Source organism: Heteronotia binoei, chromosome 2 (genome assembly GCF_032191835.1).
Source record: "Heteronotia binoei isolate CCM8104 ecotype False Entrance Well chromosome 2, APGP_CSIRO_Hbin_v1, whole genome shotgun sequence".
In the NCBI taxonomy this organism is placed as follows: domain Eukaryota; kingdom Metazoa; phylum Chordata; class Lepidosauria; order Squamata; family Gekkonidae; genus Heteronotia; species Heteronotia binoei.
The window spans coordinates 5,001,188-5,027,014 of record NC_083224.1 but is presented as its reverse complement, the minus strand read 5'-3'; the positions used below and the strand labels follow the sequence as shown (position 1 = coordinate 5,027,014).

General features: G+C 46.1%; 1 protein-coding gene across 1 annotated transcript; it reads left to right on the top strand.

Moving 5' to 3' along the window:
• Positions 1-1,063: 1,063 nt before the first annotated feature.
• Positions 1,064-25,827, top strand: LOC132590534 (oocyte zinc finger protein XlCOF6-like; the record flags this gene model as incomplete). Its single annotated transcript, XM_060263464.1, has 4 exons — positions 1,064-1,177; positions 2,725-3,165; positions 21,732-21,910; positions 24,690-25,827. Coding segments are annotated over exons 1-4 (1,872 nt in total), but the record flags the coding sequence as incomplete, so codon positions are not given.

Sequence of the window (25,827 nt, the reverse complement as noted above, 5' to 3'; positions counted from 1 at the left end):
TTTTTCCTTCAAAATTGGATCCTTTTTCCTAGTGGGTATGGTACCTATTTGATTAGTTATTTGAGTTTGTTTTACCGCCTTGCCTTGCCTTTCTGGTTTTTTGGGAGGGTGTGATCCTTGGGATTGTTAAATTAGCTCATATCTTTATTATACTGTTTGTGAATATTATTACTGGAGTATTTTGCTGAGGGTTGAGTCACCTTGCTTGTCAACAACTGTTAAAGAGGGTTAAGGTATTGCCCTGAGGCAGTAGACTGCCATGACGGAAACCAAGATTAAAAAATTCTTACAGGGTACCCCCCCGGCTGGGGGAGGTAAAGTAACTCCAGGTTCTGTCAACCAAGATGCCATAGAAAAATTACAGAATACTGTCACTGCCGGCTTTAAAAAGAATCAAGAAGCTCTTGATGAGATGAAAACGGATCTGATGCATCAGATTAAGAGAACTAATGACCAACTGGCAGAATTTCAAAAACAATTGTTAGCTAACACCCAACAGGTGCACGGGCTAACTGCTAAAGTTGAGAGAATGGAAAATCGGGATAGGCAAACAAGTAATATGCTTAGAGAAAACCAAACAGAATTATCAGACTTGGAAGATCGTGTTATGAGACTTGAAATGGAAAAGGCGGCAACCATTCTCTGATTTCAAAATTTACCAGAAGAGAAGGAAGAAGATCTAACTAGTAAGATCACAGAGATTTTAAAAGTCGATGAGGAAGAACTATTGGAAGAAGGTCCAAGAGATATTCTCTGGGCCAAAAGAGTCTCTTCAAGTTATATAAGGAAATTTAAACTTCCTAGGGAGGTCCAGGTAAAATTTGTCCGTCCTGAAACTGCGGAAAGGGTCTTGAGAAAAACAAGAGAGTCTGATATGAACTGGAAAGGAACAAGTATAAAAATTTTGAAAGAAGTACCTTGGAGTGTCCGGCAGCGAAGATTTAAATTTAAGAAATTGTCCAAATGGTTAATTCAACACGAAATACAATTTAGATGGCTTATCCCCCAAGGGTTGTTCTTTACATATCAAACCAAGCGGTACAACATTACCACTGAGGCGAAGATGGAAGAATTCTGGGATGAGTGTGTTAAGCGAGATGGTTCTGAATCAGGAGAAGATCAGGATGGTGCCAGGAAATCTACGGATGAGGATTCCCCCAAAAAGAAGCGAGAGAAGGTTAGAACCAGACTCCAAACTAAGAAAGACTTGGCCAAAATACCTGGTAGTATCGATTCAGCAAAATGAACTCCAAATTAAGAACTAAAATACTCTCTTTAAATGTCAACGGCTTGAATGAACCTGGAAAGAGAAAGAGAATTTTCCAACAATTGAAAAAATCGGGTGCACAAATTACATGTTTGCAAGAGACCCATGTTAGAAGAGACAACGTCAAGTATTTGGAAAACAAGAAATTAGGTACTTTATATTCATCATGTGATTCTCTTAAAAAAAAGAAGGGGGTAGCTATATTCGTATCTCATCATATTAAGTCGAGTTGTTTATATTCGGATGAACAAGGGAGAATCATAATAGTTGAAGTGGAACTAAACGGTCTTAAAACAGTTCTTGGAAACATATACGCTCCTAATGAAAACCAAGAGAAATTCTATCAAGCTTTATACCTTAAACTCAGGGAATTCGACTCAGATAGATACTGTATCGTTGGAGACTTCAATGCGATATTTGATATTAAAATGGACAAAAAATACGATGACCCGCGGAAAAAGAAGAAAAATCGGAACTTACTACCTCCTTCCTTTTTGAAAATGGCAGAAGAATTAAGTTTGCTGGATGCCTGGAGAACTAAAAACCCGACCACAACGGACTTCACTTTTTATTCTCACGCACATAAATCGTGGTCAAGAATAGATATGTCCTGGATATCTATGAGTATGATATTGTCGGTCAACCAAGCGGATATTCTTCCTCAGTCTTATGCAGATCATAACCCGATTGTGTTGATATTGCAAGAACAGCCAAGAAGTCTTCGATGGTCTCTGAATCTACAAATTTTAAAAGAGGCTCAATTTTTGGATCAAGCCAAGAAAGAGATTCAGGAGTTTTTCAAACTTAACTTGAAAAAAGATACGAAGATTCCAATTATTTGGGATGCATTTAAAGCCTTTTTCAGAGGAATCGCGATTAGATATTCATCGAAGAGGAAGAGAGACCAAAGGAAGGCCTATAATGAACTGATAACAAAACTGAAATACTTTGAGGGACAACAGAAGGCCGGAAACCTTAGGGAGCTACAGGCCAAAATTACCTTCACCCAGCACCAAATAAACACACTCTTGGCGGAAGAAATTGAGAAAAAACTGAAATGGACAAGACAAAATTACTTTGAAAATGCTAACAAAGTGAGTAGATGGTTGGCTTATAAACTGCGAAAGGAGAAGGAGAAGAAGATAATAAAAATGCTGAAGAATGAAGCTAAGGAAGAAGTATTCCAAAATTCTCAAATGAAAGAAATCATTCAAGACTTCTATCGAAATTTATATAAAAAGCAGAAGATTGAATTATCTAAACAAGAAGAGTATATAAAAGGGGTTGAGATGAAACAACTAACAAAAGAACAACAAGCAAATTTGGAGAATCCCATTTCATTACAGGAGATAGTTGATGTAATCAGAACCCAAAAAAGTAACAAGACACCAGGTCCAGATGGACTTCCGATTGAATTTTTTAGAGCCTTCGAAGACTTACTATTGCTGCCTTTCAAGGAAGTAGTGGAGAATGCTTATAATACAGCTGAGATTCCGGATTCCTGGAAAGAAGCTTTAATCACACTTATTCACAAGGAAGGAACCGACCCTTCAGAAATTAAAAACTATAGACCAATCTCGCTCTTGAATAGTGACTATAAGATCTACGCAGCCATATTAGCTAACAGGTTGAAGAAAGTAGTTGCGAGCTTAATCCATGAAGATCAAACTGGATTTGTCCCAGGTAGATTAATGAACCAGAACGTAAGATTGTTATTGAATGCACTTGAATACTACAAAGAACATTCCGATAAAGAATTTGCGGCCATCTTTGTAGACGCAGAAAAGGCCTTTGACAATGTGAACTGGCACTTTATTAAAGCGATATTGACGGCAATTGGCTGTGGTGAAAGATATTCCAGAATGATTGAAGCGATTTATTCTAAGCAGACAGCAAAAGTGAGCTTTAATGGAGTATTGTCTGACTCAATAGAAATTGAACAAGGCACCAGACAGGGGTGCCCATTATCCCCCTTACTTTTTATTCTGACGTTGGAACCGTTAATCAAGAAGATTAGGGAAGATACCCAAATTCAAGGGACCAAAATCAACAACATAGAGTTTAAGATTATGGCGTTCGCAGATGACCTCGTAATTACTTTGGAACACCCCTCCTCATCGATTCTTCCTTTAAAGCAGCGACTAAGTGAGGTTGGAGGAGTATCCGGATTTAGATTGAACGTTGTTAAGACCAAAATTTTAACGAAAAATATGGACAAAAACCAAATTGAAGTATTAGAGCATCTCTCAGGGTTTAAGCACGAAAAGAAGATAAAGTACTTGGGAATCCACTTTACGAGTGATTTAAAGTCATTATATAGAGATAACTATGGGAAAATATTGAAGGAAGTTCGTAATGACTTAACCAACTGGAAAGATCTTCAAATCTCACTTTTAGGTAGAATTGCTACAATTAAAATGAATACTCTTCCGAGGGTTTTATTCCTGTTTCAAACAATTCCAATTATTCTACCTAAATCCTTTTTCCAACAACTCAACTCCATGATTAAGACTTTTATCTGGCAAGGCAAAAAACCTAGAATCAAACTGAAAGTTTTACAAGATAGTAAACTAAGGGGTGGCCTTGCCCTACCTGATTGGAATTTGTATTACAAGGCTTCCTGTATTGCTTGGTTGAGAGTTTGGTGCAAGTTGGATAATAGAAAATTACTGACTATTGAAGGGGCCGGCCTGGGTGAAGGCTGGCATAGCTATATGTGGTATCATGCTCCAGTTAAAACTGGCCGCTTTTTTAGACATGAAATAAGAAGATCTCTGTACAAGGTTTGGAATGAAATTAAAGATCAATACACCTATACTCCCAAGTGGCTCTCTCCGATAGAAGCTCTGACTCATCCAAACTTGTATAAATGGGACAATTTACAAGATTACACTTATTTGTTGAATGACCAGAATGAACTGATTGAGGAGGAGCTTCCTAAGCTAAGTTGGTGGCTTCAGTGTCAAATTAAATCAAGATTTCGTAAGGACAAGGAAAAAGGCTTCACGAATAAGCCGATGGAATTAGATCTTATTTTGGATTCCAAACAGAAGATAATTTCTAAAGTTTATGATTGGCTATTGCAAACTAAGATGCAAGATGAGGTGGTGAAAGAAGCATGGATACGTTGGCTGAAAGATTTTGGTTACAGCATAGATTTGGAAGAATGGGAAAAATTATAGAAACAGAACTTAAAGTTGATTAAGCCAGCAGAATTGAAAGAAAACTTATATAAAATGGTATATAGATGGTACCTTACACCAGACAGGTTGGCTAGAATCTACCCCACGTATTCTGATAAATGTTGGAAATGTCACGAAGCTAAAGGGTCTCTGTTTCATATATGGTGGCAATGTAAAAAGGCTAAAAAATACTGGTCACAGGTTAATATTTGGATTCAAAAAATTTTGGAAGTACAAATTAACCATGTACCGGAACTTTATTTGTTAAATATTTGTAGACAAAACTTACCTCTGTCTAAACTGAAACTGTTGTTGTACATAGTTACTACTGCCAGAATAGCATACGCTAAATATTGGAAAAGTGATAAAACCTCCACTAGGGATGAATTTATTAATAAGTTGCTGGACGCTGCAGAATCTGATCTAATGTCCGCAAGATTAAGAAATGGTAATGTACAAAAATGTCAAGAGGTTTGGGATCCTGTTTATAAATGGGTTAAAAGTAGTGGCTTTACATTGGAGTAATCATGTTTCGGCTTTTCCTTTGATACTTAAACCTCTCCACCTCCCAGTGGTATGGCTGGGCTTAGTTGCAAATGTTAGTTGTTTGTATGTAGATGTCTTGATGTGATTTGTTAGGAATGTATGATTTTTCCTTTTTTGTTTTGTATGTTATGTCTTTTATTCTTTTTTCTTTGTATGTCTATTTTCTTAATAAAAAATTCTTCTCTGGAATAAATATGGAGTTAAAAGGGGTCAAAGAACTGGCATTGAAAGCTGATAGCGCCACAAAAGAAAATAAGGTGCAGATTAACCAGCTGAAGAAACAAATCACTGAGCTTTCGGACAGGAATAGAAGGGCCAATTTAATTGTACATGGAATCTCAGAAGTAGATGCAAAAAAGCTAGAGAAGAGCATGATGGAATGGATTTCAGAGCAGGGAATAAAATTAAATGAAGAGCAGATAGAGCGAGTACACAGACTGCGGAGTAAAAGGAGAGGAGGGGAACCACGTACTGTGATAGTTAAATTTGCGAGGGAGAAATTACAACAACAAGTATTCCTAGCTCTGAAGAAGAACAAACAACTGGAACATGAAGGGAAAAAGGGTTTTGTAAGACAAGATTTTTGTCAGGAAACATTGCAGCAAAAGAGCTTAATGAAACCATATGCTGAGAGGCTCTTCCAGAACAAAATACAGTTCACATGGGCTTATCCAGCTTCTATAGTAATTTTCAGAGAGGGGGAAAGACTGATGGCAAGAAATCCAGATGAAGCAGTGAAACTACTAGAGAAGTTGGAAATTGACCCAGGAGACTCTGACTCCCAACCGATGGAGGAGACTTCAATATTGGAAGAAGAAGAAGAATCTACCACACGCCAGGACAAAGCACTGGCACCTTATCGACTACATTCTGGTGTGCCAGAGAGACCTTCGAGATGTCTTACACACCCAAGTAATGCCCAGTGCGGAATGTCATACGGATCATCGTCTTGTACGCTGCAATCTCCGTCTTCACTTTAAACCCACACCCAGGAGAGGAGGTATCCCTCGGAGGAAGCTTCAGGTTGGCAGCCTTCAGTCAGCCGAAGTTAAAGCTGCCTTCCAGGCAAAACTCCAGTCAAGAATTGAGGACCCCAGTTGCCCCACAGACCCTTCTCCAGAAGCACTCTGGGAACACCTAAAAACTACCATCCTGTTGATCTCTGAAGAAGTCCTCGGGTTCTCCGCAAGGAAGAACAAGGACTGTTCTTATGTGACACAGAGTGTTGGACTGGAGGGGCCATTGGCCTGATCTAACAGGGCTTCTCTTATGTTCTTATGTGACACAGAGTGTTGGACTGGATGGGCCATTGGCCTGATCCAGCAGGGCTTCTCTTATGTTCTTATGTGACACAGAGTGTTGGACTGGATGGGCCATTGGCCTCATCCAACAGGGCTTCTCTTATGTGACACAGAGTGCTGGAATGGATGGGCCACTGGCCTGAATGCTTAGAATCACATCACTCTACAATTCATACAATGTCAGTCATCAATGGCTGGCGTTCCTTGCCTTACTGAGCGGCAAAGAATTACAGCCATTGATGACTGACATTGTTTGAATTGTAGAGTGATGTGATTTGGTGTCTGAGTCCCTACAACACGCTAGCACCTGAGGAAGCATTCGAAAAACAGATATCCGAGCGATGTGCTGTCACAATGGACCTGGGGACTACCTGTGGATTTTTTGAAAGAGATGTAGAATCCACCCTAATTTCAAGACAAACTATGTATGCACCTTTAATGAGCTGTTTTGGGATGCTGGAAGCTGAAGGTCCCAGTGAGTCATCATATGTGAAACAAATTTCATGATATCAAGTGCTTAGGAATAGATACAACATTTTGTAACATTTGCAGTGTTTTGTGGTTGTTTTGCCGACAGGTTTTTGATTTAGTTCTTCATGAACAACTTCCCTTTAATTCAGTACTGGCTCCAGGTGGGGACATTCCTGGAGATTTTGGGGGTGGAGCCAGCGGAGGAGAGAGGCCTCAGTGGGGTGCAGGGTGGCCAGCTGTGTGTTGGGAAAGAGCTGGAGATTTGGGGGTGGAGCCAGCAGAGGAGGGAGACCTCAGTGGGGTGCAGGGTGGCCAGCTGTGTGTTGGGAAAAAGCTGGAGATTTGAGGGCGGAGCCAGCGGAGGAGGGAGACCTCAGTGGGGTGCAGGGTGGCCAGCTGGAGATTTGGGGGTGGAGCCAGCGCAGGAGGGAGACCTCAGTGGGGTGCAGGGTGGCCAGCTGTGTGTTGGGAAAGAGATGGAGATTTGGAGGCGGAGCCTGGCGAGGAAGGAGGTTGGGGAGGAGAGCTCATCAAGGCACCGGGCTATAGGGCTCGACTGCTGAAGCAGGGAATCTGATCTCTCTAGTCAACTATCGAACAGCAGCAATGCCAGGAGATCCCTCCCCAGACCCTAACTGGAGGTTGGCAACCCTAGTTGCGGTGCAATGCCATGGAGTCCGTCCACCGCCCCCCCCCCACCAAAGTATCCACTGGATCTGTAGCCTGGAGAGGGTGAGCTGTAATTCCAAGAGATCTCCAAGCCCCACCTAGAGGTTTGCAACTCCACCAGCCCACCCTTTCCCGTATGCTCCCTACAAAATGCGCTGGGCGCTCATTGGACTGCATTTGCTTATCCTTAGCACAAGTCAGGCTGGCCCTTCCGTTCCCCTCTGCTCCCACCCCCCGGAACGGTACTCACAGGGGGCCCACGAGGGCACTGCCCCCTGACTTCCCGGCTGGGCCTCCTGACTTCCAGAAGGCCCTCTGGGGCACAGCCTCTCTCTCTCTGTGTCCATGACTGTGCTAGAGAAGGAGGAGAAGCAGGTGGTGGAGGCAGCTGCATGGAATGGACCGGGAAGGGGAGGAAGGGATCCAGCTGCTGGCTGCTTGCACACTGCAGTCCCGTCTTGACTCCAAAGTTTTAGGATTGGCTGCCTCGACTTGGCCACTTTCAGAACCTCCAGCTTTTGCTCCAACCCCAGAAAGCTTCTGAGAAGCACTAAGCCCCATTGTGGCTGGGAAAGGGGCTCCCTGACTTTTTAAAAAGCCCCCCCCCCCCCGGCCGACTTCTAGAATCCTGACTACACCCCTGGCTCCTCCCGCCCCGGTGGGGCTTCTCTTGACCACTCTCCGGACAGGCAGGTATTTCGGGTAAAACAATTTTTATTATTTCGCAACATTAATCAATTACTATCCAAAAATAAATATCACAATATTGCATCACATTTCCCATCTCCCTCTCCCCTTTCTGTGACTTCCCCGGTGCATTCTACTTAAAATATAAAAAAAGTAAACGGTAATATTAACCTTTTAAAAACCTATTTTTAAAAAAGAACTTATAACTATAATAAAATACAAAGAAGAGCAAAATTACTTACTACTACCTTCATTAATAATCCATTTATAGTATTATTATACTTAATTCTTAACATTGCCTATCTTAATTGTAGTCCATTGGTCCCAAACCTTATAAATGAAAAACATTATATATTTCTATAGTTAACTAAAACACTTGCTAGCACTTTACTTTAAAAGAAAAAAATTAACCATTATTAAAAATCAGCAAGTGTCCTTTTACCTTCCACTTTTTTTCAATATATTTTTGAAATTTCTCCCATTCCTTGTTAAACTTATCTATGTCAAGTTCTTTTAATACTCTAGTAAGCTTGTCCATTTTGCTCCAATGCATAATTTTCTGGTATTTTGTTTTGCTTCCACAACTGCGCATATAATGTCCGTGCAGCTGAAAGCATGTACCAAAGTAATGTTCTATCTTGTTTCGAAAAATTTTCCATTTGTAATCCCAACAAAAAGATTTCTGGTGCCTTCTTTATATTCTAACCCAAAATCTTTGTAATTTCTTTGCTGAATCATTTGCCGAAATTGTGTAGCCTTTTCACAAGTCCACCACATGTGATAGAAAGATCAAGACAGACCAAGAGAGAGATCTTGGGGTCATGGTAGATAATTCACTGAAAATGTCAAGACAGTGTGCGTTTGCAATAAAAAAGGCCAACGCCATGCTGGGAATTATTAGGAAGGGAATTGAAAACAAATCAGCCAGTATCATAATGCCTCTGTATAAATCGATGGTGCGGTCTCATTTGGAGTACTGTGTGCAGTTCTGGTCGCCGCACCTCAAAAAGGATATTATAGCATTGGAGAAAGTTCAGAAAAGGGCAACTAAAATGATTAAAGGGCTGGAACACCTTCCCTATGAAGAAAGGTTGAAACGCTTAGGGCTCTTTAGCTTGGAGAAACGTCGACTGAGGGGTGACATGATAGAAGTTTACAAGATAATGCATGGGATGGAGAAAGTAGAGAAAGAAGTACTTTTCTCCCTTTCTCACAATACAAGAACTCGTGGGCATTCGATGAAATTGCTGAGCAGACAGGTTAAAACGGATAAAAGGAAGTACTTCTTCACCCAAAGGGTGATTAACATGTGGAATTCACTGCCACAGGAGGTGGTGGCGGCCACAAGCATAGCCACCTTCAAGAAGGGGTTAGATAAAAATATGGAGCAGAGGTCCATCAGTGGCTATTAGCCACAGTGTGTGTGTGTGTGTATGTATATATATATATATATATATATATATATATATATATATATATATATATATTTGGCCGCTGTGTGACACAGAATGTTGGACTGGATGGGCCAGTGGCCTGATCTAACATGGCTTCTCTTATGTTCTTATGTTCTTATGATCCTTCACGTTTTTTACATTTCCAACAACGATCAGACATCTGACTGTTCATTTTTGACAGTTTCTTAGGGGTCATATGCCATCTGTATAACATTTTAAAACAATTTTATTTGATGTTATTGCATGTCGATATTTTCATAGAGGTCTTTCATAAATATTCCCATTGTTCCATCTGAATGTTTTTATGTTAATTGCCCACTTTATCATTTGAGATTTAATCACTTCATCCTCTATAGACCATTTCAATAATAATTTATATATCTTCGAAATCATTTTTTCATTATCGTCAAACAGCATTCTTTCCAGTTCAGTTTGATCTTGTCTTATTCCATCATTTCTAATATCTTGTTCAAGCAGACTTTTAATTTGTTGCAATTGAAACCAATTGTATTTATAATCCAGTTCTTCCACCGATTTTAATTCCACCTTGCCGCCTTGTATTTGTAGCAATTGTTTGTATGTTATCAGTTTTTCTTCCTGAATATCAGAATATAATTTTATTACTTCTGTCGGCACAATCCAAAGCGGTTTCCTCTCATCACCATATTTCTTGCATTTCAACCAAGTTTTTACAAATTACTTTTTATATAATGGTGTGAGAAAAAACCATCCATCTTACTTTTTCCATAGCACAAATATGCATGTCAACCAAAAATATTTCCATGGCCTTCTAATGTTAATAATTTTTTATTTAATAATATTATCCATTCCTTTATCCACACCAAACAAACTGCATCATGATATAATTTTAAATCCGGCACTTGAAAACCTCCCCTTTCCTTTGCATCAGTCAGGAACTTCATTTTAATTCTTGGTTTCTTGCCAGCCCATATAAATTCTGAAAGTTTCCTCTGCCATTTATTAAATTGTTTATCTTCTTTCACTATCGGAATTGTTTGGAATAAGAACATGGCAGGTATTTCAACATGCCAGGTAGGGTTGCCAATCCCCAGGAGGGTAAGAGAACCAGGGAGAATCAAGGGGAGACAGCAAACCAAACAAATACCGTGATACAATAAGGAAGAAACCATCAAATTCACTTATACAAATTTATCAAAAATTATCATAACTATAGCGATATCAATTTCTGATAAATCTGTATACGTGAATTTGATGCTTTCTTCGTTATTTGTTTGGTTTGCTGCAATCCCCAGGTGGGGGCAGGGGATCCCCCAGTTTGGAGGCCCTCCCCCGCTTCAGGGTCATCAGAAAGCAAGGGAGAAGGAAAATTAGTATTATTAATCGTTCTCCATTATTCCCTATGGAGAACGATTCCCATAGGGTATAATACAGAATTGATCCGCGGGTATCTGGGGCTGAAGGGGGGGGGGCCTTAAGGTTGGGGTACCAAATTTGCAGCATAGTATCCAGTGCCTCTCTCCAAAACACCTTCCAAGTTTCAAAAAGATTGGACCAGGGGGTCCAGTTCTATAAGATCCTAAAGAAAGTGCCCATATCCTTATTGTTTCTAATGGAGGGGAGGCATTTAAAAGGTGTGCAGGGGTCTCTCTCAATGCAATGGCCAGAACTCCCTTTCGAGTTCAACGGTGCTTGTCACACACTTGTTCCTGGCTCCACCCCCAAAGTCTCCTGGCTCCACCCCCAAAGTCCCCGGATTTTTCTTGCATGGGACTTAGCAACCCTAACCAGGCGCCGAACTTCACCCGCTGAGTTTCTGCCTGCTCTGCTGCAAGGCAGACAAGCAGGGAGCCCTGCAAGGAAACGGGAGCGGGAGAAGGCCGGGCGGGGCTAAGAGACAACGGATGGCAAGGAGCCCCGCCCACCTGCAAGGAAGGGAGGAGGGAGGGAGGCCGGTGCGCTGGGCCAGGCAGGGGCTGGGAGGCCGGAACTCTTGGGGGCGGAACCCAGGGGCTGGAGAGCGGTTTCCCGGCGAGGCCGGCGCACTGTGGCTGCTGCGCCCGGAAGCTCTGGCGGAACGGAGCCAGCGGACAGGCAGGAAGGAGGAAGAAGGAGGGAGGGAGGGAGCCCCCGGGAGGGAGGGAGGCCGGTGCCGCCGGGCCAGAACTCTTGGAGGAGGCCGGAACTGTTGGGGCGCGGAACCCAGGGGCCGGGGAGGGTTTCCCGGCGAGGGCGGCGCGCTGTGGCTGCTGCACCCGGAGGCCCTGGGGGAACGGAGCCGGCGGACTGGTGAGTCTTGCAGCCCCCTCCTGCTGCTGTTGCACGCCGGCTCTGGCTCCCCGAAGGCAGCCCCGCTCGCTCAATGCACGGAGCCCCGCGAAAGGAGGCGGGAGGGCTTGGCAAGCAGTGTGGGCTCTGGAAGCCTGCAGGGAAGGACCCGCCTCTCCTTCCTGGGAGGGGCTTCAAGAGAGGCTGCGGGGCCCCCTGACAGCAATGAGGGTCCTGTGGATGGAGGGGGAGGTGCTTGTGAGTTCCCTGCATTGTGTGGGGGTTGGACTAGATGACCCTGGAGATCCCTTCCAGCTCTAGGATTCTGTTCTTTAACTGGGATCTCCTTCCTGGGAGGGGCTTCAAGAGAGGCTGCGGGGGCCCCCTGACAGCAAGGAGGGTCCTGTGCATTGAGGGGAGGGGCTTGTGAGTTCCCTGCATTGTGTGGGGGTTGGACTAGATGACCCTGGAGGTCCCTTCCAGCTCTAGGATTCTGTGCTTTAACTGGGCTCTCCTTCCTGGGAGGGGTTTCAACAGAGGCTGCGGGGCCCCTGACAGCAGTGAGGGTCCTGTGGATTGAGGGGAGGGGCTTGTGAGTTCCCTGCATTGTGCAAGGGGTTGGACTAGATGACCCTGGAGGTCCCTTCCTGCTATAGGATTCTGTGCTTTAACTGGGCTCTCCTTCCTGGGAGGGGTTTCAAGAGAGGCTGCATGGCCCTCTGCCATTAATGAGCGTCCTGTGGATTGAGGGGGAGGGGCTTGTGAGTTCCCTGCAGTGTTCACGGGGTTGGACTAGATGACCCTGGAGGTCCCTTCCAAATCTAGGATTCTATTCTTTAACTGGCCTCTCCTTCCTGGGAGGTTTTTCAACAGAAGCTGAATGGCCCTCTGACAGCAATGTGGGTCCTCTAGATTGAGAAGGAGGGGCTTGTGAGTTCCCAGCATTTTGCAGGGGGTTGGAATAGATGACTTTCGAGGTACCTTCCAACTCTAGGATTCTATGCTTTAACTGGGCTCTCCTTCCTGGGAGGTTTTTCAACAGAGGCTGGATGGCCCTTTGCCAGCAATGAGGGTCCTGTGGCTTGAGGGGGAGGGGCTTCTGAGTTCCCTGCATTGAGCAGGGGATTGGACTAGATGACCCTGGAGGTCCCTTCCAACTCTAGGCTTCTATACTTTACCTGGGCTCTCTTTCCCAGGAGGTTTTTCAACAGAGTTTGGATGGCCCTATGACAGCAATGAGGGTCCTGTGGATGGAGGGGAGGGGCTTGTGAGTTCCCTGCATTGTGCAGGGGTTGGACTAGATGACCCGGGATGTCCCTTCCAACTCTAGGATTCTATGCTTTAACTGGGCTCTTCTTCCTGGGAAGGGTTTCAACAGAGGCTGGCTGGCCCCCTGACAGGAATGAGGGTCCTGTGGATTGAGGGGAGGAGCTTGTGAGTTCCTTGCATTGTGCAGGGGTTGGAATAGATGACCCTAGAGGTCCCTTCCAGCTCTAGTATCCTATGCCTTAATTGGGCTCTCCTTCCTGGGAGGTTTTCCAACAGAGGCTGGATGGCCCCTGAAAGCAATGGGGGTCCTGTGGATTGTGAGTTCCCTGCATTGTGCAGGTGGTGGACTAGATGACCCTGGAGGTCCCTTCCAACTGTAGGATTCTGTGCTTTAACTGGGCTGTCCTTCCTGGGAGGTGTTTCAAGAGAGGCTGCATGGCCCTCTGCCAGCAATGAGCGTCCCGTGGATTGAGGGGGAGGGGCTTGTGAGTTCCCTGCATTGTTCACGGGGTTGGACTAGATGACCCTGGCGGTCCCTTCCAACTCTAGGATTCTATGCTTTAACTGGGCTCTCCTTCCTGGGAGGTTTTTCAACAGAGGCTGGATGGCCCTCTGACAGCAATGAGGATTGAGGGGGAGGGGCTTCGAAGTTTCCTGCATTGTGCAGGGGGTTGGACTAGATGACCCTGGTGGTCCCTTCCAACTCTAGGATTCTATGCTTTAACTGGGCTCTCCTTCCTGGGAGGTTTTTCAACAGAGGCTGGATGGCCCTCTGACAGCAATGAGGGTCCTGTGGATTGAGGGGGAGGGGCTTGTGAGTTCCCAGCGTTTTGCAGGGGGTTGGACGAGATGACCCTGGAGGTCCCTTCCAACTGTAGGATTCTATGCTTTAACTGGGGCTCTCCTTCCTGGGATGTGTTTCAAGAGAGACTGCATGGCCCTCTGACATCAATGAGGATTGAGGGGGAGGAGCTTCGAAGTTTCCTGCATTGTGCAGGGGGTTGGACTAGATGACCCTGGTGGTCCCTTCCAACTCTAGGATTCTATGCTTTAACTGGGCTCTCCTTCCTGGGAGGTTTTTCAACAGAGGCTGGATGGCCCTCTGACAGCAATGAGGGTCCTGTGGATTGAGGGGGAGGGGCTTGTGAGTTCCTTGCATTGTGCAGGGGGTTGGACTAGATGACCCTGGCGGTCCCTTCCAACTCTAGGATTCTATGCTTTAACTGGGCTCTCCTTCCTGGGAGGTTTTTCAACAGAGGCTGGATGGCCCTCTGACAGCAATGTGGGTCCTGTGGATTGAGGGGGAGAGGCTTGTGAGTTCTCTGCATTGTGCGGGGGGCTGAACTCTAGAATTCACAGTTCCCTGCATTTTTCAGGGGGTTGGACTAGATGACCCTGGAGGTCTCTTCCAATTCTAGTATTCTATGCTTTAACTGGGCTCTCTTTCTTGGGAGGTTTTTCAACAGAGGCTGGATGGCCCTTTGACAGCAATGAGGGTCCTGTGGCTTGAGGGGGAGGGGTTTGTGAGTTCCCTGCATTTTACAGGGGGTTGGACTAGATGACCTTGGAGGTCCCTTCCAACTCTAGGATTCTATGTTTAACTGGGCTCTCTTTCCTGGGAGGTGTTTCAACAGAGCCCTTATGGCCCTCGGATAGCAATGAGGGTCTTGTGGATTCAGGGGGAGGGGCTTGTGAGTTCCCTGCATTGTGCAATGGGTTGGAGTAGATGACCCTGGAGGTCCTTTCCAACTCTAGGATTCTGTGCTTTAACTAGGCTCTCCTTCCTGGGAGGTGTTTCAACAGAGCCTGGATGGCCCTCGGACAGCAATGAGGGTCCTCTGGATTGAGGGGGAGGTGCTTGTGAGTTCCCTGCATTGTGCAGGGGGTTGGGCTAGATGACCATGGAGGTCGCTTCCAACTCTAGGATTCTCTGCTTTCAGGGGCTTGGGTGATATTACAATGACTATTTTCATGTTTGTGGGGGGTCATCCTCCTTACCTCATTGTTTGTACTTGTAAGCAGCTTTAGGGCTCCTGCTCCCCCCCCCCTTTTCCTGGCAGTATTTCTGGGTACTGAGAAACGGCACCTGTTGGTGGGAGTTCTGCCAAGTCCTGAGAGGGGAATTGGTGGGAAGCAGTGAAACTTTACATTTACTTATTTATTTGATTTCTATCCGGTCCTCCCCGCCGAAGCAGGCTCATTTGAATACAGGCACTTTAAACAACAAGCAGCACTGGTTTTAGGGGCTCTTTTTAGGCATCGAGCAAAATTTTCTGTAGTTTGGTGGCAGGAGATGCCGGTTATAGAGGGTCACGTTAGAGCTGTGCACGCTTCTTCAGATACACCGAAATGGAGGCTAGCAGTCCATATCTATAGGAAGAGGGTGAGCAGCAGATTAGCACACAACACAGTGAAGATGTTTAAGAGTTGTGAGGACCCAACAGGGATAACAAGCTTAGTTTATATGGTCCCCATATGGTACAGGAATGGACGGTACAGGATGTATAGCTTGGCACTGGTGAAGGGAGCGGAGCTCAGAGCCTTTCTCACCCGGACCATTATAGAGACTGCATTTGTTTGGATCTAATTCTGGGGGGAAACATGGGGAAGCAGATAAATATATGGCAATTAGCGAGTGATGTGCAAATGTACCCTTTTTGATTGTGGAATGCTGAGGGTCATTAACTATTGTCATGCTCTTCTCCCTGCAAGTGCACTCAGCACTAAGAGTTCTTTCTAGTTGAGAGGAGAGCCCTGAGGAGCTGGTTTTCAGCCTCCCCCAAAGATCTCCTCTTTGCTGGAGAGGCTAAGCTCGTAACATCCTTCAAGAGCCAAGCAGAGACAATTCACTTTCCCAAAGAACCAAGGAGGCATATCTAAAATAGTTTTGTATGTTACATACATTACATTACATAGCAAAATGAAACTAAGCCTGATCTACAAACCACAAGAAGCACTTTTCTTCTGATCCACCGGGGCAATTCTCATTTGCTTTCCTCGTGACACGTAACTATCTCTGTCTCTCTTTCCCCCACCACAGAAAGAAGCCTCTCTTTATAGTCAAGTCACTAAAGGAACATTGACACAGTCGGAGGTGGCCCAAGAGAAGGGGAAGGAGATGGAAGAGCAGGACCCAGAAGGACCTGGAGCTGGGAAGACGGCAAGGAAAGGCCCCCATCCCACCCAAGCTGGGAGCAACGTTGAATTCTGGGAAAGCCCTGTGCCAGAGGTCCTGCCTAAGGACACTGTGACCTCAGACACACATTTCCAACACTTCCGGCAGTTCTGCTACCGTGAGGCTGATGGGCCCCGAGAGGTTTGCAGCCAGCTCCATCGCCTTTGCAACCACTGGCTGGAGCCGGAGAGGCGCACCAAGAAGCAGGTCCTGGACGTTGTGGTTCTGGAGCGGTTCTTGGCCCTCCTGCCCCAGGAAATGCAGTGCTGGGTCAGAGGATGTGGGCCGGAGACCAGTTCCCAGGCGGTGGCCTTGGCCGAAGGTTTCCTCCTGAGTCAGGCAGAGGAGAAGAGGCAGGCAGAGCAGCAGGTGAGGGGGTTTCCTCCAGCTACGTCCCTATCAATATCTGACCTCCTCCTAAACTTTCCCTGAGAGATATTTGTCCAAGTGTTAATCCTCCAAATGGGAGATTTCTCAGCTTCCTTCAGCAAGACGACGAAGATGGTGAGGGGTCTGGAGACCAAGTCCTATGAAGAAAGGTTGAAGGAGTTGGGCATGTTTAGCATGGAGAGGAGGTAGCTGACAGGTGATATGATCACCATCTTCAAGTACTTGAAGGGCTCTTATCTAGAGGATGGTGTGGAATTCTTTTTTGTGGCCCCAGAAGGTAGGACCAGAACCAGAGGGTTGAAATTAAATCAGAAGAGTTTCCAGCTCAACATTAGGAAGAGCTTCCTGACAGTTAGAACAGTTCCTCAGTAGAATGGGCCTCCTCAGGAGGTGGTGGGGTCTACTTCTGGTGAGGTTTATAAGCAGACGCTAATGGCCATCTGACAGCAATGAGGTAGGCAGAGCAGCAGGTGAGGGGGTTTCCTCCAGCTGCGTCCCATTCCATATCTGACCTTCTCCTAAACTTTCCCTGAGAGATATTTGTCCAAGTGTTAATCCTCCAAATGGGAGATTTCTCAGCCTCCTTCAGAAGCTTCTTCTAGAGAATTTCTGCTCAGATAACTGACCAGGTCTGCTGATGGAAGGGTGCAGAGTCTGGGAGTGGGGCAGGATCCAGTACTTGGCCTCTTTTCCTTTCCATCTCTGACCCCTATCCCTCACTGCTGTTTCAGATGTGGGGACCATCGGTGAAGGCAGAAGCTGCATTCTCTGGGGCAGACGGAGCTTCCTTGGAGCAAGGGCAGAGCGCGCAGGCCCAGGAGGGTGCCCAAGATGCCCTCTCCTCTGGTAAGGACTCTTTGTGCCTGCAGGCAATTGGGGCACCCCGTGAATGTGATGGGGAGAGCATTAAGGTCACAGCGCTGGAACCCAGTTCCTAGAGGCCAATAATCAAGGGGAAAATGTGGCGCCTGTGCTTATAGGGGCATCTGAGGGGCCACTGTGGGAAACAGGATTGTGCAATTGGGATGACAGGGTGTGGCCGGAACCCCAGTAGATTTGGGGGGCCTTGGTGTGAAGCTTGGCACGGAGAGTACCCTAGATCAGGGGTGTCAAACTCCTTCGTTAGGAGGGCTGGAGCTGACACAAATGGGACTTTGTGGGGCCAGGCTGTGTGTCTCATAAAATATATTGTCAGGTAGCGGAGATCAATGTTCCCTCTATGCTGTGGGGTCTTGTGAGCAAAAAATCTACTTTGTGAGCTATTGGCATTAAAGTTATGAGGTACTGCATGAATTAGCTTGCTCTGGGGCCATTTTTCCTGAGCTAAGACAGAAATGTGTGAGCTGGAGGCTAAAAAACTGTGAGATAGCTCACACAAACTCAGCTTAGGGGGAACATTGGTGGAGATATAAACTTTATAACGGACACAGACAAACACAGTTAAAAGATATTTTTAAACTTAATACAAACATGCTTGAAACTTTTTCATTTTTTTTTAAGTTTGAAAGGAGGAGGATCAGTGGAATTTGGCAGTGCAATTTTGAAATAAAAAAAGCACAAAGGGTCTGACTTTGTGGAAACAGTGAAATGGCATTGTAAGCTTCTCCCCCACCCCCAAATCTACTCAGGTTGGCAATGGCTTTCCAGTACAATATCCCCCTTTGGCTGTGGGTTCCCACATTAGAGTACTCACTAGATTGGGGCCATTCAACAGATAAGCTGGCTGAAAGCATCAACCTTTTGTTTGCAAGGACACAACTCAAGGAAGTGGGAGTCTGAGCTGCCTATAGGAACTCTGAAAATGTAACCCTCTCCACTCCATTTGAAACCATTGTAGAGCAAAGACAAAGCTGCAAGGAAAACATGGAACTGACCTTAAAATCCACCCCACGATTTCCTTGCAGCAGCAGCAAAGAAAGGCAGGAAGAGCCGGGAACTGAGACTCAGCCTGGGAGCTTCAAGGGGGGCTTCAAAGAGCTTTCGAAGCTACCAGCTGAAGGAGACTCTGCCTCAGAGCTTATAGGGGCCTGAAAACTGAAAGGGAGGTAGACTTCGAGGTTCAAAGGGTAAGGACAAGAGGGGGCAGAAAAGAGCTCCATGGGTCTGATCAAAGCCCTGGGTGGGCTGCTTCTGGCACGCGGGTCGAGTGTTTGATACCCCTTCCCTGGATTCTCCAGAAATGCTCCAGTGACATCTGGGATTTGGGCTGAATGCGATGGTGACATTTCATGCAATGTCATTTCCACCTCTGTCTATATCCACCCCCAGCCCAGACTGAAGGGCCCAGCCGGCAGAAGAATGGGATTCCTGAGTTTGTGCTCTGATCCAGCAGGGATGCTGTAACTTTAGGAACTCCAGAGTTTCCAGGGCTCATTTGAAGTCTGAAATATGTTGGCAGAGATTTTCACCCCGAGTCTCATGGGTACTTCTCTTCTGCTTCTCCCAGGATTTAGTAAAAAGTGTGAAAGAATGTGTTGAGTGTACACAGGGCAACCTCTCGGACGCCTGGGATGGGGTTACGTGAAGCAGGGAGTGACAAAACAAATGGAATAAGAAGTCAAACACCCTCCCTTCTTCCTTTCTGTTATGAACAGGCTTTGGAGAGATGCTGTTGACCCGCTGTCTTGCTGGAGGTGTGGAAACGGCTGCTTTACCTCCAGTCCAGGTAGGGGAGATGAGCAGTAGACGGCCTGGGTCCCCCTTCTTTCTCGGGGAGGAGGGCTTTTGCTCCCACAGTTTCTACAACGGTCCAGATGAGAGAAGATCAAAATGCAGCTCCCTTTCCCCATGCCAAGCCGTATATCCTGTTCTGCCCCAGACTCCTCCCTTCCAGTGTGCAATGTCTGTCCGGCATGGAACAGGCTTCCTTGGAGGTTTATTTATTTTATTTAGTTATTTTGCGGATTTCTAGTTCGCCCTTTCCCAAGTCGGATTCAGGGCAGATTACAATATAATAAAACAATTAAATCCCACAATAAGACAGTTAAAACCATTAAAAAGAAAGAAAACAAGAAAGATGGCTAGATGGCCGTCTGACAGCAATTCAAATCTTTTGAATGTAGGGGGAGGGGTTTGTGAGTTTCCTGCATTGTGCAGGGGGTTGGACTAGAGGACCCAGGAGGTCCCTTCCAACTCTAGATTTTGTGATTGCTGACGAGGGAATCTGCTTTTTCTTTCAGTTCCCCATTTCCTTTGCGGAGGTTTCTGTCTGCTTCACCCCAGGAGAGTGGGCCCTGCTGGATCCGGGCCAGAGGACTCTCTACAGGGAAGTCATGCGGGAGAACTATGGAAGCGTCATCTCTCTGGGTAAGGAGCTTTCACAGAGGCCAAAGGTGTGAGTTGGTACCCCTGGGCTGATGCAGGAATCAAACTGTTGAACAGCAATACAATCATGTTGAAGCCTTTCCACCTTTGGTAAGGGGCGACTGAGACCAGTGTTGTGGCCGTCACCGAAGCCTGAGAAGGTGTCGCGGATAACAATGTTTGGTAAAACCGTTTTGGAGAAACCATATAATGTTTTTGTACATTATAACAGCACAAGAAAGGTCCATTCTCAGATCACAGTATTACAAGAGAGGCAGGCCCGTACCTAAGGGAGGCCCCAGGGGGACACGGCCGCTCCACCCAAACCACCCTCAACATGTATGGCCCCTCCTTTCCCCGGCGCTCTTGCAGCCCCTGATTTCTGCGCTGCTGTTCTTGCGACCCTCGCTCGATCTCCACACTCTGTGTCTGGCTGCCCCCACACAAACTCCCCGCCGTTTTTCAAGTGGCCCCAACTCTCATCACCACTCTTGCGGCCCCCGCCCGAATTCCCCACCGCTGCTCCGCAGCCCCCCCCCCCCCACGGATTTTTTTTTCTCTGCGCCCCCTCCACCAGAAATCTTCTGGCTACGGGCCTAGAGAGAGAGCTCCAGTGAGCCTCTCAGATTTAGATGAGCTATAGGCTCATTTTGTCAATGAACTTCTTCCTCAAGAGTAGTCCTTCTTATTTCTTTCAGGGTTGTCAGCCTCTTGGAATGGAAATGCTCTTCTGCAACATGTGTTTTTTTCAAATTCTCTCATTGTGGGATAAACCATGGCGATAACAACAGGACACACTACAAAGCTGAATGGAAAAAGATAATTTTTAAATTTTAAGATATTGTTAATTGTTGGTAAAAACTTAGTCCCACTTAAATGTATATATATATTTATTAGGAGCTTAAACCAGTCCTGAACCACTTCTTTAACCAGATGCAAAAGCCTTCTGGAGCTTGCTGGCAAATTGCTCTCTACAATATTTTTATTAGGAGCAAGTCGTTCCTTTTGATGGCAGAAAGCAAGCGCCAGAAGGATTGAATGGTAAGTTTCTGGGTGCACATTGGACCTTTCTTGTAATATTGTAATGTGAGAATGGACCTTTCTTGTCCTTTTCTAATGTACAAAAAAAGTATGGTTTTTCGGAAAGGAAAAGAAAAGTCCCCTGTGCAAGCACCAGTGGTTTCCAACTCTAGGGTGACGTTGCTTTCACAATGTTTTCTCGGCAGACTTTTTACGGGGGGTTTGCCGTTGCCTTCCCCAGTCTTTTACACTTTCCCCCCAGCAAGCTGGGGACTCATTTTACCGACCTCAGGAGGATGGATGCAAGGCTGAGTCAACCTTGGGCCGGCTACCTGAACCAGCTTCCGCAGGAATGGAACTCAGGTCGTGAGTAGAGACTTCACACTGCAGTACTGCTGCTTTACCACTCTGCGTCACGGAGCCGCTTTCTAAAAAGGTTTTACTAAATATTGTTAGCCAGTACACCACAGTGTTTGTTTCTCTTGTTGCGTGTAATGTGAAGTGTGACCCCATTTTGTTGGTGTTACTGAGAAGGTGTCCCGGCCGGAGGCAAAGGTGGAGATGAAAGAGCCCCTGAGAAAGAATCTGAAAGGGGCCAGATCCTCATTTCTCTGCTGCTTAGATTTACAACACCCCCTCCCCCCTGGATGGGATTACAAACATCCCCTTTGACTGTGACCTGGAAAAGATCCTGTCAAGAACCCAAGCCCGGGTCCCTCTGGTATTATACTTTTACCTCTGTATTGTCAGGTGGTCCAAATGACCCAATCGAGGGTCCTCCTTGATGGAATCTTCCAGAAGCTGTCAGCACCCACCCAGTCCCCCCTAACTCCTGGTTACACAACTGGATACAGGTTCTCAGGATTCACCAAAGCCAGCCTTGAAAAAGATAACGTTGGGGGACGGGGTGAAATCATCAACATCTGCAAGTCAGACAGACCATTTAATACTCACATTAACCCTTGAGGGGAACTAGGGTGCTTTGCCACACAGATCTGTCCCTCTTACACTGGCTGGGATTGCGGGCTAAGATCTTGACCATGATTCCAGAAGAATTTTTACTCTTGAATTTATTTCCTTCCCGATAGAAGAATGATTACTTTTTCTTTCTCTCTCTCTGCAAATGAAGCCAGAAGTATAAGAGAGACTTTGGTGGAGAAAGACAATCGCCTTGCATCCAAAGAAAAGCTGGGGAGTTTCTCAAGAGGATCTCAAGAGCATATTTCCTCCCCAAATGAGCTGCCTGACAGTAAGTATCATTCAGTTAGGCCAAGAAAGAGGCAAGGCATATCCATGGGGGAGTTTGGATTGACTTCGGAGCAACATTTAGTTATTTATTTTATTTTTATTTCTTGCACTTGTATCCCGCCCTCCCCAAACGGGCTCTGGGCGGCTAACAACGGTCACAATTTGATGACAGCTTCAACTTATAACAATAAAACATGATTAAAACATTCAAATATTAAAACAGTTTAAATGCAGTTCAGATGGCACGCTCTGTCTGTTTTGAATTAATTTCTGATGCGCTTGTGGGGTAGATAGTACACACACCCATAGAGTTAAAAGTGCCTCCATTTAGTTATTAAAAACCTGCCAGAACAAATATGCCTTACAGGCCCTACAGAATTATGATAAATCCCGCAGGGCCCTGGTCTCCTCAGGGAGGGCCTTCCAGAGGGCAGGCGCAGCCACGGAAAGGGCTCTTGCCCTTGTAGTGGTCAAACGGGCCTCCTTTAGCCCGGGGATCTTGAACAGATTTAACGAGCTTGATCGTAGTGCTCTCTGGGGCTCGTGTGGGGAAAGGCGGTCCAGAAAGTAGACAGGTCCCAAGCCATATAGGGCTTTAAAGGTCATAACCAGCACTTTGAACTGGGCTCGGAAAACTACAGACAACCTGTGCAGCGTCTCCACTGCAGGTTGGTACAATCACACAGCCCGCTGCGGGGGGGAGGAGTACGTCTGGGGATGTCAAGAAGAAGAAGATATTGGATTTATATTTGGCCCTATACTCTGAATCTCAAGACTCTCAGAGAGGTCACAATCTCCTTTACCTTCCCCCCCGCACCGCAACAGAGTGTCAGGCGTGGGTTCATTGAAGATCACAAGAACGCAGACTTAGTAGTTTTAAACAAAGCTGCATTTATTGGAAGCTTCAGCATTACTCCAAGCAAGAAGGTAAATTGGAACTGATAGAGATTGTTTCAATCTATGGCCATTTATCCCTCTACTTCAAAGCAATCGCATCTATCCTACTGTTCCCCAAAAAAAAGGCTGCTTTTGCATATGAGACATTCCCAGCGCTTCCCCCTTATCTTTTCCGTTGGTGTTCCATTGCCCAGAGATGCTGGCCTTGGAGCCTCCGGGGAGGAGGTGAGAAGTTGGCACCTACGGCCGGCTTCAAAAAGCCTTGGCAACCTTTGATAGTCCTGGGAAACGGCTTTCTACTCTTCCCCCCCTCCCTCCTAGTTGACCCCGTTTCTGTGTTAGTAAGAATCAGCTAACAGTATTGATGTCAAGAAGAAGATATTGGATTTATATTTGGCCCCATAGTCTGAATCTCAAGAGTCTCAGAGCGGTCACAATCTCCTTTACCTCCCCCGCCCCCCGCAACACAACAGACACCCTGTGAGGTGGGTGGGGCTGAGAGAGCTCTCCTCAGAAGTTGCCTTTTCAGTGACAGCTCTGCGAGAGCTATGGCTGACCCAAGGCCATCCCAGCAGCTGCAAGTGGAAGAGTGGGGAATCAAACCCCGTTCTCCCAGATAAGAATCCGCACACTTCACCACTACACCAAACTGGCTCTGGAAGAGGCAAGGAATAGCCATGGGGGATTTTGGATTGAGTTCGGAGCAACATTTGGTTGGTACAATCAGACAGCCCACTGCAGGGACAGGAGGCCTTCTAGGGACTGGGATTTGTAGGGTCAGGAGCTCCCTCTGAGCAAGAGCTCAGGTGTGGCTCTTCTAGGGATGAGGTATCCTGAAAGACTAGATATCTGGGGAGGGTGGGAGAGAGGTTAAGATCAGGCAAGCCGAAGGAGGCCGATGGGTCCTCAGTCCTTTCCTCCTGCAGTCACATCGATGCTTTTAGAATTTACCTGCCCTCCAGGTGTTAATGGGATATCTCTTCTTATTGCAGCCCAGGATGATCAGAGCAATGAGGGGGGTGAGGAACTGGATCAGCAGTTGCCAGATCGAGATAAAAATGTGGACTTGAAAGAAAACATCAGGAATCCAGGCAGACCTAAGAGAAAGAAAGGCAGCCATACAGCTGAGAAGAGAGATGGAAGACCACATAATGCACGTTTTCCAAAGCAGAGGATAATGAGGGCAAGTACATCCGTTCAGTGTGTAAAGCACGTCAAAACCAGATCACAGCTCCCTGTGCACCAAAGACAACGAAGAGGGGAGAAACCATTCGAATGCACAGAGAGTGGAAGGAGATTCAGTGAGACACGGAATCTTCACAAGCATCAGAAAATCCACAAAGGAGACAGACCTTTGGACTGTTTAGAGAGTGAAAAGAGATACAGTCAGAGCAGCACTCTTCAAAAGCATCATAGAACCCACACAGGGGAGAGACTTTTTGAATGCTCAGATTGTGGGAAGAGGTTCAGTCAGAGTGGCACTCTTCAAAGTCATCAGAGAACCCACACAGGGGAGAGACCTTTTGAATGCTCAGAGTGTGGGAAGAGGTTCAGTCGTAGTGGCACTCTTCAAAGGCATCAGAGAACCCACACAGGGGAGAGACCTTTTGAATGCTCAGAGTGTGGGAAGAGGTTCAGTCATAGTGGCAATCTTCAAAGTCATCAGAGAACCCACACAGGGGAGAGACCTTTTGAATGCTCAGAGTGTGGGAAGAGGTTCAGTGGGAGAAAGCATCTTCAAAATCATCAGAGAACCCACACACAGGAGAGACCTTTTGAATGCTCAGAGTGTGGAAAGAGGTTCCGTCAGAGTAGCCATCTTCAAATGCATCAGAGAACCCACACAGGGGAGAGACCTTTTGAATGCTTAGAGTGTGGAAAGAGATTCAGTCAGAGTTGCCATCTTCAAAGTCATCAGAGAACCCACACAGGGCAGAGACCTTTTGAATGCTCAGAGTGTGGAAAGAGATTCAGTCACAGTTGCAGTCTTCAAAAGCATCAGAGAACCCACACAGGGGAGACACCTTTTGAATGCTCAGAGTGTGGAAAGAGATTCGGTCACAGTGGCAGTCTTCAAAATCATCAGAGAACCCACACAGGGGAGAAACCTTTTGAATGCTCAGAGTGTGGAAAGAGATTCAGTCAGAGTTGCCATCTTCAAAATCATCAGAGAACCCACACAGGGGAGCGACCTTTTGAATGCTCAGAGTGTGGAAAGAGATTCAGTCACAGTTGCAGTCTTCAAAAGCATCAGAGAACCCACACAGGGGAGACACCTTTTGAATGCTCAGAGTGTGGGAAGAGGTTCAGTCAGAGTGGCAGCCTTAAAAGCCATCAGAGAACCCACACAGGGGAGAGGCCTTTGGAATGCTCAGAGTGTGGGAAGAGATTCAGTCAGAGTGGCCATCTTCAAAGTCATCAGAGAACCCACACAGGGGAGAGACCTTTTGAATGCTCAGAGTGTGGAAAGAGATTCAGTCACAGTTGCCATCTTCAAAGTCATCAGAGAACCCACACAGGGGAGAGACCTTTTGAATGCTTAGAGTGTGGAAAGAGATTCATTGACAGTGGACATCTTCACAGTCATCAGAGAACCCACACAGGGGAGAAACCTTTTGAATGCTCAGAGTGTGGAAAGAGATTCACTGTCAGTAGCCATCTTCACAGTCATCAGAGAACCCACACAGGGGAGAAACCTTTT